Here is a 12,675-nt window from a genome sequence, read left to right as displayed (position 1 = left end):
TGGCATTCGTTTCTTTTGTTTATGGTCCTCAAGCCAGTTTTCAACCCACACGAATGTTCATATGCAAGTTAGTTTGGATTCATTTGCCAAGTAAGATTTAATAAGACACAACTCCTTAATGAACAACCCAATACAGGACACCGAATGGCTCCACTCCATCCCCTTACATTATAGACTAGCAGGGTTTTCAGGGGGGATTTGTTCCCTTCCAGGCTTCAGACAAATTTTGACTTCTGACTCTACTCTGGGTGCCCCACTTGGGGTACCCCAGAACAGAGTCAGTCATTTGAAAGGTGGTTTTTAGGAAAATTGGGGCCAGCTATCCTCACTTGCAAAGGTTTTTCAAATGCCGAACACTATCCCCAGCCTAACTGGAGTAGAAAAAATAATTGACATCTCTACATTTTCACAACATTTTGAGTTTGACTTGGGCTCCTTCAATAACTTGGCTTCATTTTTCAACATGCAAGACGGACAACCCCCTAGAAGCCCTCCTCCCCATCCCTACCTGTACCTGGGCCAGCATTTGCCTCTGCACCATGCCAGTTGCTCCTTTGGGAAGCTTCATCAGAAGAATTACCCTTTAACCCTCTATCTGCTGTTGCCCACCCACTGAGTCGACAACCAGTGCTGTCTTCTGCAAAGGAGCAATGTCAGCCAGGAGGACAGAAAGTCCTGGATGAACCAGGGCCAGCTCCCTTGTTGCTAACAAGTTGCAGAAGAGCCACAGCAGCGTGCTCTGTTGCAGCATCCTGGTACGTTCTCAGACACAGGATCTAGGCAGCATCCTGGGGGAACCACGGTGCCCAGGCATTCAGAGGAGCTGCTGCTCCTCACCTACAGCCATCTGGGAATGGAAAGCTATGTCAGGCAAGGCGACTATGAAGGGAGTGACGCTGCCTCCAAATCTCAACATGGTGAAGCAAGGTCATGGCCCTACAAGCATTTGTCTCTCTGTCAGAGACCTCTGGAGCCTGCTAGGTCATGGAAACCCACCAAAGCTGCTCTCCTAGTACCCTACTCCAGACACGTTACTGCACTGCTCCAGGAAAGGCTTTTCACCATGGTGCCAGCACGCTTGAACATCACCCAGAAATGTCAGCACCTCTTTGCTCAGCAGAACTGTCCCTCCAGAAGGAGGCATGCCCCAAAGCCAGGATTACTGCCTCTCACAAGAATGACATTGCCTTGGAGTGACACCCTGTGTCGGACAATACCCCCAAGGATGGATGTCTCAGATGTCTGGGAGCTGACGTGAGTGCTGGTGAGTGCTCCAACACTACGCTGGGGCTCACTGTAGTAGTGCTGGTGCTCTGTAATCTGTGATGGCTCCACCGGTCCTTGCACCCACAGGGGAAGAGGAGTGGGAAGGGCGTTTCTTCCGTGGCGCAGGGGAGGAGGAGAGGGTTTCTGTGTTCACATTCCCAGCATACGTGCTTGCATTTTATTTCATTTGGCTTTTACATTGTTTCTTGACTTCCAGTCCCTTGAGCTGCAAGAGCTACCTAGGAAAGGGAGCAGCCTGCAAGGGGAGGCAATGGTGTGGGTCCTGAGCCTGCTGTGCCTGCGCCGATGCAGAGGAACGGCAGGCACTCCCTGTGACGGTGAGTCCCTCTGCCCTCAGGGCCTGGGAAGAGGCAGGTGAAAGAGCCAGTGGCTGGGAAGGGGTCTGATCTTGCCGCTGTGCCCTGAAGCAAGAGGTGAATGGCAATGAACACCTGCCTTTGGCTGCAGTTTCCCTTCTTGGCACCAAGCGCTCGTGTTTGGATTCAAAGTGCAGTAACAAAGCCCTTGCCGGTGAACACATTTCAACATGTTATTATTCCCAGGCTGGCTTTCAAGATCCTCTTTCTATTCCTTCTGTACTGATTGCTCTTGTTTCTCTTGGCTCCCAGCTCTGGCTTTTCAGGCTTCATTAACTAGAATTTATTAGCAACTTTAAACAATCTTCCTGCTGCCAAAAAGAGAGAAAGAAAGAAAAGAGGGGGGAAAAAAAAGAAAGAAACAAAAAGGAGACACACTAAACTCCAGGCTGCTCCCTGCCTGTGTGAGGCCCAGGTCTGAACACCTCTATCGCTGGAGGCTTTCTCTGGAGGGAAGGACCAGTGAGTGCCTGGGCTGGGACCCTGCCTGCTCCGGGCGCAGCCTCTCCTGCCTCTGTGCTGTTTCCCCGCTGGAGCTGGAGGCTGGTGGTGACAGAGGAGAGCACCGATGGATGGAGAGCCATCAGAGGGGAGTCCTCGGTGGCATTGCCTCTTCAAAGCTGGCTGAGACTGGAGAATCTGGTCTCTTGGCAGCCTCCGAGCATGAGTGCTAATTGCATCCGCAACACCTTCCTGAGCAGCTTGCAGTAAAAACTAATGATTAACAGGTCCCGGCACACCTGAGAGGCCCATTCTTGTCACTGGATGGATGGGTAAATAGAGGCACTGGCAGGGAACATTGCTTTACCAGGACCACCCAGTGAGAGAGCGGTTTGAGCTGGAGCAGTCCTGGTGCCCTCATCTGCGCCCTAACCACAGCGTTGCCTCCAACCCCTTGTGGGACACAGGCATTTGGTCTCTGCAGGGGAGCTGAACCAATGCAGAAATGTCCAGCCTGGCTGGACATCGTGGTGTGGCCTGGGTGATTGCTCTGATGTCCTCAAGACCCTCAGGTGCTACCCCGCTCTCACTTGCCCCCGGCATGGGTGCCTGCAGGGGACTGACATGCTCAGCACTCCGGTGGATCCAGCAGCCTGGATTTGCAGTGCTCCGCAGCAGCCTGAAGGTGTGCAACATGGCACACGTCCTCAGTGTCCATGGGACACACACACTTCATCTACCCCTTCTCGCAGCTTTCTCTCCCCTTCTCATTATTGCTGTTCCTCGGGACTAGATCTAACGAGAGAATATTGGCAGCGGCTGAGCAGGAGAGAGGAACTATGAGGAGCTCGTGTTGGAGGCGGAGGAATACGGGCTTTCTCTGACTGTCACAGACGATGACGGTTCCAGAGCACAGTCACGTGTTCGTGGGCCAGGGGTGTTGGGAGTTTCTGGAATGTTTCTCAGCATTAAACCAAGGTAAAACCACCCCTAACATATAAGAGTTTCCAGAGGACCTGAAAAGGAGATTTGAAAGTCTGTGTTGAATTTGGCAAATATTTTTGGCTGAGGAACCTGTGATTTTTTACAGAATGTTCAAGCATCTTATTTAAGTCATCTTTGCAATAAAACAAATACCATTTGAAATACCATTTTCTTTTCAAGTTTGACCCAAAGCAAAAGAGTAAAGGTTAAGAAGCAACCTGAAAATGAAACAAAATTTTTTGTTTCAGGTCAAGGTACTCTTTTGGGTAGACAAAAGCCCCAGAACATCCATTTTGCTTCACCCTGAATTGAATTTTGCCAGTTTTGTCCTCAGTTGCTGCATCTTCCAGCCTGTTACTTACTCAGTTTATCAAGGCTATAACAGGGATCATAGCAGAGTATGAGACAGGCTGGGGCTGTAAGGTCACCCAAAAGATCCCTGAAGATGAGAAGCCTGCTGAAAGGTTTCCATCTGACTGAAGACAGGCACTTGCAACAAGGATGGGCTGCAGCAGAGCCCTCTTCTCTGTCAGCCCTTCTCTTCCAGGGGGCAGGCAGGCAGGTCTTCCTCCTCCCCAGGAGGCACTAACATGGAGATTCCTGGATCGTCCCTCATTGCTTAATAGGGTTTTCGGGTCTTCACTGACTCAGCATGTCCCAGGAGAGGCAGTCCTTCCATGGGGGGAGCAGTCAGAAGGCTTGGTCTCATGTGCTACATGTCACCCCAGTAGACCCAAGGGAATATGTTCAGAGTAGATGAATTCTGCAGAGATTTAAGCTGTGAAACCTGAGCACACTTCTACCGAGGATGTGTAAACAGGCAGGATTTGTTTGCGTGATTCTTGTGCATGTCCTGGCACAGAGGGAGATCCCATCCTGAATGTGATGGTCCCGGTGCAATGTTTTGGGATGAAATTTTGGTAAAGATATAAGTGAAAATAGCAGGGAAAATAGCAGGCAATTAGTATTACTGGCTGATGACAGCCCTATGAGTAATGTACACAGACGCACTGTCCCTGTCTAGATGCTGTTGTTGAAAAAATCACTTTAGTTTTCTGATAATATACAAAATTCCTTTCTTGCTTGATTTCATATTGACTTATTGATTTCCATAAATAGGATTACTGTATTATTGCTATCAAATTCAAGCACAAACTTAGGTATGCATTGATATACAATGCTGCAGTTTCAATTCTTCTCCTAACTGTGATGTTTTTTCCTAGTCAACATACCTTTGCTTTCTGAATGAGGATTTGTGCATTTTGAACCTCTAGTAAAATGTTCTCTAACAACTTCCAATTATTTTTCAGATTTTCGTGTTTAAAATTTTCCTCTTCATTTGTTTCATTCATCATTATTTTTGGCTGTAGGAAGCTGGCTCTTTTGGAGCCTATGAATATTTATTCATTGCTGGTTGAGACTGTTCTGTTTGTACATGACGTGTAATCAGGACATGATTGCTTGCAGCAAGACAACAGTTAATTTTATACAATGTTGTATGGTTTCTGTGTGTGAAGAGCTGTAATAGCCCCATTGGATGCTTTGAATGTCCACACTCCAACACAGATGTTGACAAAATGGCTACAGGATGGATGCAAGGTCTCAGAAAACCCACCTTCTGTGAGCAGCTCCAGAGCAAAGGAAGGATAAAAAATTACTCCTGCCTAACGGGGAGGGGAGTTTGGATAGCTGGGTTCCTACAAGTCTGATGAATAGAAGCTATAGACAGGTGAGGATGAGTTGCGAGACCATCTGAAGTTAAAAACCTGTACTATGATTTGATAATGAGATTTGACCTGTGATGGGAACGACGAACAAAAGTATCTGGTTTGCCCTCTTTAATCAAGACTGAATGGTCAGAGAAGTAAGTTTGCCTTTGCATATGTGTGTCCACATAAGTACGTACAGTCATTCTGCAAACTCTTTTCTAAATGCTCAGACAGGACATTCTGCTCATGGCAGTGGCGCTGACGATTCAGGGTTGCTCCACTGGAGAGCACGTAGGACAGTACATCTGGGAGACAAAAATGCTCCCTTTCAGGGTAGTGAAAACACCTTTTCTGTAGGAAATTCTGCCATTTTGGAAACTCCCATTTTTGAAATGTCAATGTCCCGTCTGGTGGTGGCTGCATGAACAGACCCACTGAAGTCGCAGTGTTTCATTTAGACAGATTAAACAGTACTAAGTGTTAGATATACAGTAAGTTTACAACACATACATCAATGCAGCATTAATATTAGTATTTCATGTGATGTAATAATAGTGTTTTGAAGAAACTGCATTTTCCAACAGAAGCTATTGTGTTGAAAGGAGCAACAACATGAGAATAACACCTGGAGGTATTTCTCATGGTCAAGTGGAGTAAGACCATACAGGTGCAATTTACCCATGCAGAAATGGCCAACCTCAATCTTCTACCCCCCAGGCTCCCATTTTTGGGGCTCCCAAGGGATTCCAGTGGTTTCTAATGCTGGTGGTTAATTTTCACACTTTCAGAAGTGGGGCCACTCCTTCACTGACACACAGCCACGTGCTGATCCCCGGGGATTGCGACTGCTGCTGTGTCTGAGTGTGCCTGCTCAGATCGAGGTACGCACTGGTGCATGGCGGGACACCTCAGCCTCCGGGGCAAATTATTTGGTCATCAACTGCCCAGGCTTGTTGCCACCTGAACTGCAAAGTGCCTGGGAGCTAAGGTGACTCTGGACTGCAGGAGGCTGTGAGGGGGACCCTGTATGCAGAAGGGTGAATGAAACTCCCTGTTTGCTGGCTCTGCTCCAGGGTAGTGTGTTGACTTTTGCATAATGGATTGGGTCCTCTTTTATTTTGACATTTGGCGCATGCACCATCTCAGCCTAAAGGTCATGTCCTCAACCAAATCCTACAGCTAGAGTAGCAGATAAACCCTCTCCCAATGTGCCGCCTCCTTCCATCTCAGCCTGCAGCCGCAGTGACAACACTGAGGGTTGCGACTGGAGCCACAGGCACCCTCTCCAGTGTCACCCCACCACCCCGGCCATGCTCTGCCCGGCGCGGCCGCTCCATACTTACAGCTCCTCCAGGAAGCGCAGGTGATGGAGAGTGCGAGGCTGCAGCCGGCTGATGTTGTTCATGCTCAGGTCTCTAGTGGGGAAGAAAGACAGAAGTCTCTGATCAGTCATGCTATGGTTTGTGCCAAATAAACCCCGGTGCCAGGCTCTGTGTCCCCTCTCTGCTAAGAGGGAAAGCACTTCAGGGAGAGAATCCCCTGCAAAATGCATTTCGGCATTAGCACCCTATCACAGCCCAGGCTCTGCCTGCAAAGAGGTGAAGAGGAGTAACCAGAGACGCTTGCTCCTTCAGGGTCGTCTGTCTGAGCTTCTCCAGGTTACGGAGCAAGTTAAGACCTTTCCTGACAGCACAAGGAGTATTTGTGTCTCACGTGTTTTGGAGAGTGAGCAGGAAGCCCAGTGGTGCTGGAGTAGGACAGTATGTCCTTGGGCCCAAAAGTGACTGCGGGTCATGCCAGACACCACAGGGAGCTTTTCCAGGGCATGGATGGACAGCTGCTTTTGAGGAGAGAACGAGTCATGGAAGAAGGGTACGTCCTACGGACAAGGCTGCTCTAAACTGGAAAAACTAGAGAACAGTGCCAGGAATGGTGGCTGGAGGTCGGCTCCATGGGTGACAAAGTCTGACTTTAGGCATTGGGAGGAATCTGTCTGATGGTGCTTGTCTCAGTCTTTGTCATCTCCAGCTGAAGGCTCACCTCCTATCTGCTTAGGGTCTGACAGACCCTCGCAGAGGAGGCTGTGCCACAACCCGAGGGGACCAGGGGATCTGCTGAGTCTCAAGACCGTAGGACATTACAGAGTCACTGCAGAGGTGTCATCACCTTAGGATATGAGAGCAGCAAAATCTGCAAGAAACAATGCATTAGACAAGGCGGTAGTTACCCTCAGCAAAACCTAGCCTTACAAGAGGGACCTCTCTGAGCTGGCTGCCGTCTGCACATCACACCGTCATTTGAACTGAGATCCTGCAGACCCGAGATGTGAGACTGTGGGTCACATAGCAAATGCCCCAAAGCATCACAGGCCGGCTTTGGGCTCTGGGTAGGAAATTGCTTCAGTGGAAAATAGGTTTATTGAAAAAATTACTCAAATTTCTTGTATTCTTCAGTGAGAAAAATCCTGAGTTCTTCTAGTAAAGAGGATTAAGGAGTTTGGGGCTGTAGGCTTCTTCATTTTGCACCATTTTCCACAAAAATACCCCCACTTCTTGACCAGATCTGTTGGCACTGGTGGAGGCACATTACACCTAGGGAGGAGCCAAAGCTTGCCTTTACAGTTTCTCTGGAGATGTGGCCTGTGACAAAACTGTGCAGTTTGATGAGCCCTATTTGAAGATACTCCTGACAAGGTTTGTTGGTTTTTTTTCTTTATAACTTTCTCCTCTCCAAAGAAGTGCTGGAAAAATTCCCAAAAGACCTATGAGATTTCAAAATTCTATTTTCCGATGAATGTAAAAATAAATTATTGTCTGCATTGTTCTGTGTGCAACACTGCAGTCTATATTTGGATGATCCTGTGATACAATAGAAAGGTTAAAATATTATTTTGTGCTGGTTCTATTTTTATTTTCAAATCCCTAATGGCAGTTGGTACTTAGCACCCATTAAAATATATTTTTTCCTACATCAAAGTGTCTCCTGTTTATGTTGTAATGAATCAGTCTGATGTTTTGACATGTTGTGAAACAATGTAAAAATAACAAAAAATAACGTAAAATGAAAAGCAATGGAATGAAACAGATCTGAAACATCCAAGATCTCCTTGAAATTCCTTAAGCTGCCTTCTGCAGGCAGTGTAGGGAATCCTCCTTGCTCGCCACAGGAGACGCTTTCCAAACCTCACTGAACTACATTTTCGGTGTGAGCCCTTTCCTAGGCGTGATGGGGACAGCGCCTGTTCCACGCCCCTGGGCAGGCAGGTGTTGCGGGGGTGCGCAGACCTTCAGCATCTCCCATACCCGGCTGCACATCGGTATGTGGCTGGTGGAAATGGGGAGGCCAAAGATGTTTTGACCCCTTCTTTCCTCTCCCTTGATCCATACCCTCAAGAGGAAAAAAAATACACTGGCTTCTGAAGAAATCTTCCAAAAGGCAGAGGAGAAATACCATTTTCCCATCACTCTGACAACCTCATGGCACCACTTTGCATGACTTTTCTTTAAATGCTCTGCTGCCCTCGCTCACTCTTTTGCAGCCCTGGGGCTCCTGGCCACAGACAGGTCTGAAGGAAGGGGCTCTGTCCCACCATGTCTTGGGGCAGTGAAGAAAAAGCCAGCCCTGATTTCCAAGGCTACTGCACGGGGAACATTTTGGGTCATTTTATTGAAAACTCACTGATGTTTTGGGAGTTTGCGTGCTCTGCTGGTTTGCAGTCCTGCAGGGCTCGAGTGCAACACATCTGGACTCACAACACTGAAAAGAGGAGGCTCATAGTGCAAACCCTGGTAGTGGTCTGTAACTAATGAACAGCGAGGCAAATATGGTGCCATTGACTCAGCTTTAGGGCTGTGTTTACTGTTAAGTCTCCAATGTGATACCCCGTCGGGGCCCACACCAGCCCCTCTAGAGCAGTGGACGTCACACCTGGCTTGGTGTGGTGGAGCTGCTGGAGTAGCTGTGGTATGAGGACAAGCACTGAGGGAATGGTGCAAGGACAGATGGTGTGAAGGAAGAATGACTTCCTCCAAGGGCTGGAAATGAATTTCCTGAGCACTGTCCTGGGCTCAGTGATTTTGCTAGCTACAAAAGTACGAGATGTTTCTCCACAGGCTGTCCATGCTTGTGTGAAAGCTGAGGCACAGGATTCTTGCCTGAAGTGTTGTGGGAGTAAATATTTGACTTATTACTCATGTGAAGATGTTGTTGACTTGTTGCTGTGTTTTCCCAAGCTCATGTTTTTCCTCTTAGTAAGGTTTCTTGTGTTATGTACATCCCCAGTGCATCCAAGAGTGGAAATGCTTCCTGTCAGGGTAATCAGGGAAGCTATTTATCTTTTCAAGTGTTGGAGGGTGGTTACTTCAGTCAGCCACATTCAGTTAATTTTAAAGGGAACCCATGGTATTTGAACCTTGTTGGATTTTTTCTTTTCAGCAACATCTGGCAAAAGGATTAAGGAATCATGGACTAAATGGATTAGAGACTCCTCTGACCATGATTTTGACTTTCCAAAACAGCTATCCCTTATGAGTGACTAGCATTCAGTGGAGTCAAACAAGCATTGGGTCATTCATATCTAAGCATGGCTATTGTCATTTGCACTGGAGAAACCACTGCAAAGATGGGGACCATACCATAGCAGGAATTAGAGAAATGCACAGAGAACATAATTCAGATCCCAAAGTCCCTTAAACTCTAGAAGAAATCAGAAAGGTAAGCGAGGAAATGGGATGCTACACGTTCACCCAGGCTTGCAATGCAATATCAGCAGAGGAACTGTCCAGATTCTTGCCTTGGAGTTCATGAGGCCATACCGCACAGGTGAACTGGAACAAGCTGTCCCTCTCCTGTCCCAGAGGTCCCATGTTCCTCTTCCCCCAGTGACTGGCCTGTCTGTCCTCTCTGTAAGCTATCAAATAAAAGCAGAATTCACTTTCACTGTCAAATCATTTTGCATGGCTGTGGTTCGAAATGCTGACAGTAAAGTGAACTATTCCACTACTCCTGGAACTGAAACGCTGTTCTGGTATCACCCCCATTTACCCATAAAGCAATGTCTTTTAAGACCTCTTGCATTAGGTGTTGAAATTACCTATGCTTTCCAATGGCACTGCACCAAAGCCATCATGGCTATAATTACTGTGATTTAACATCCCCCCCTTCCCCAACTAATTCTAAGCATTTATTGTAAGCATTTCTAACTTGTACCTGCAGGAAAACTGAGACACAGTTCATGGAAACTGAGCTCATGTGATTCAGCCTCAGACCTTGCAACTACTCGGGCCCTCGAGGGATTCCTTAAATTATTTGCTTTGATGTCACCTTCTTTCATGAACAACCTTTGATTATTCACTGATTAGCTGATATTCCTTACCAAAAAATGGTGTGACACACACTATGCTTTGGGTACTCCAGTGGGACCATCTGCCATGCTCTTTAAAAGTGCTAGGAGATGGTTACCACAGTGTTTTTTCAGGGATGATATGGGCTTTAAAGATCAAAGGAATTTATCTTTGGCGTAATTGCTCGGGCTGATGGGATGCAAGCTGTGGAGCTGGTGCTCTGAAATGCGGAGCCATGGATATCCCTGTGGGGAGCAGCACAGTCCCAGTAGACTCTGCTCAGCTCTGGTGAAACCACCTGCAGGAGCTTGTAGAAGTGCATGACCTTAGGCCAACAGGGAAGGTTTTTACGCTACAATATGTGGGCCTGCACGAAGGGCACCCTGTGATACTTGCCCAAGATAGGCCTAAGCAATATCACCAAGATGACCTCTAGGGACAGTGGGATCAACGTGTCTCACACAAACTCATGGTGTCTAAAAGCTGCCCACAAAACTGGGGAGCAAAGAACCCTGCCTGTTACTCCCAAAGCTCCTCTTCCCAGACGATAAGCGAGGTGTTTCCCCAGAGATACACTCTACTGTGAATTAACACAAACAGACAACAGTCCTAAAGCAAAACAGGTTGAAGCCACGCTGGAGTAACACGACAAGATTGTGGCTGCTCAGTCAGGAGGGTTTGAAGGCGAAACGTGCAGTGATATGGTCTTGGCTGAGGCCAAGCACATAACCTTCAGGGCCAGATGTGCATCTGGCTTAAGACCTGCAAAGTTCACGTGACTGACAGAGGGATGGTGCTTGCCTGGAAGACATCACAGGGCTAGGACATTTCCTGCAGAAAAAGCATCTCCTAGCTATGGCTGGGAGATGACATTCCCTCTTCTTCTCTCTGTACTCCAAAGGGACAGAGACTCTTGTCACTAGCTTCAGTCTCAGGAGGGGGCCTCCATGGGCACCTCTGTCACTCAGCGTGATGAGGAGACTGTGTCCTCCTGCCATGAGAACAGGGGGAAGTAGCTGCCTTCAAGCAGATATTTGATTTGTAAGGTTTCTGCAAGCTCATGGTATGGTTCAAGGGGCAGACCTTCACAGAGTCAGCAGTAGGGTACTCTGTGGGCTCTCCCAGCTTCTTTCCTACCTCAGTAAAATCCCATGCATCTGGCAACAGCTGGAAGTGATGACGGACAGTGCCCAAGCCACTGGACATGATTTTCAGTATTTAGGGAAAGAGACTTTGTGCTCCTGTTTTGTAAGGAGGTAAGGTCACCCCAGAGAACATATCCGATGGCTAGCCTCAGGTTTTGAGCCTTCAGGAAGCTACTAAGAACCTCAAGTGGTGACTATCTTCTCAAGCCCTAAATTGTTCCATTATATGAGTATCTTCACATTTTTCAAGATGTTCAGGATATTAATGTGCTCTCTTCCCAGTGTGGACTTGACCTAGCTCCTCTCAGTGCTTAACACATGGGCTCCTGGACTGTAGAAAAGACCTTCCTTACACTTAAGCAGGAAGATTATGATTGTGGGGAGAAGCTAATGACCTGGTATCCTCTTCATTAATTAATTGCACAATTACAGTATTAAGGCCTCCCAGTCCAGCAGTTTGATTTCTGGGGGAGCTGTACAAACCAGACCAAAATTCCCATCCTTAAGCTGGAAAGGTCCAGCACTAAACCTGTTCCTGCAAGTCATGAACCACTCTTGTCTCTCTGAAATCACTAGGAGATGAGCAATGTCTCTACCTATCTTCTGGCCACTCACATTAGTATCCAGTGAAAAATGCACAATTACACCACCTTTAGAAAAGAAGCCCCAAGGCAGTAAATGATGGTTTTAGAAATTCTTCAAATTATTCTAGAGTGATTCATAAAGGTTCCTGTTATCTCCCCTCCTGTTTATCTTGAAATCTCTGAGGTCACCACAAAATGCCTGAATTGCTCGGGGTAAAGCTGGGGCTGAATGGTACTTAGAGCCATAGAGCCAGCTGAATTTTTTCCTAAAAGCCTTCAGGTTGAAAACTACGCTAAAGGTAGTCTCCATAAAGAAAAGGAGAAAGGGAAGATAAAGAGATCAAAGCAGAAAGAGCTCATTTGCATTACACCATATCTGGAGGCACCAGCCCTGCTTCAATCCCATATCACTGCAATAGGCAAGAGCAGAACGTGTTTCTACTCCCACCTCTCCATGTTTGAAAATAGATCAGTCATCTTAGATCATCCCCCATGTGTAGGCCCTATCCGAGATCTCCACAATGTTTCAATAATAAAGATCCAGCCAAGGCCAGTTTGCCAGGGTGAGATTAAGCCCATCCCTGCACCAGCAGGTCTCCAGAAGCCTGGTCTGTGCAGCGAATAGCAGTGACCTACAGCAAGCACAGCTCTCATGCTGCTCTGGCTACTCCACTTCCAGCTCCTCCCGCAGCTGCCCGGCTCCGCGCCGTGCTATCTGCCCTCCACGCACGAGAGCAGAACGGGGCTGAGCAGAGGAGGCGGTGCATTTCTGCCCCTGCCAGTGGTTGATGTGAGAAGAAATAAATTTTAGAAGCCATGTCAGGGCT

General features: G+C 47.6%; 1 protein-coding gene across 1 annotated transcript in view; it reads right to left on the bottom strand.

Annotated features, from left to right (window-relative positions):
• Window positions 1-12,675, bottom strand: part of LGR6 (leucine rich repeat containing G protein-coupled receptor 6) — a 144,160-nt gene that overhangs the window by 86,238 nt on the left and 45,247 nt on the right. The window contains exon 2 of the mRNA XM_064471878.1: window positions 6,121-6,192. Coding sequence (XP_064327948.1) covers window positions 6,121-6,192 — 72 coding nt within the window. The remainder of the gene's footprint in view (window positions 1-6,120; window positions 6,193-12,675) is intronic.

This window comes from Phalacrocorax carbo, chromosome 23 (assembly GCF_963921805.1).
Source record: "Phalacrocorax carbo chromosome 23, bPhaCar2.1, whole genome shotgun sequence".
In the NCBI taxonomy this organism is placed as follows: domain Eukaryota; kingdom Metazoa; phylum Chordata; class Aves; order Suliformes; family Phalacrocoracidae; genus Phalacrocorax; species Phalacrocorax carbo.
The sequence above is the reverse complement of the archived record's forward strand: the minus strand, read 5'-3'. Positions and strand labels throughout refer to the sequence as shown.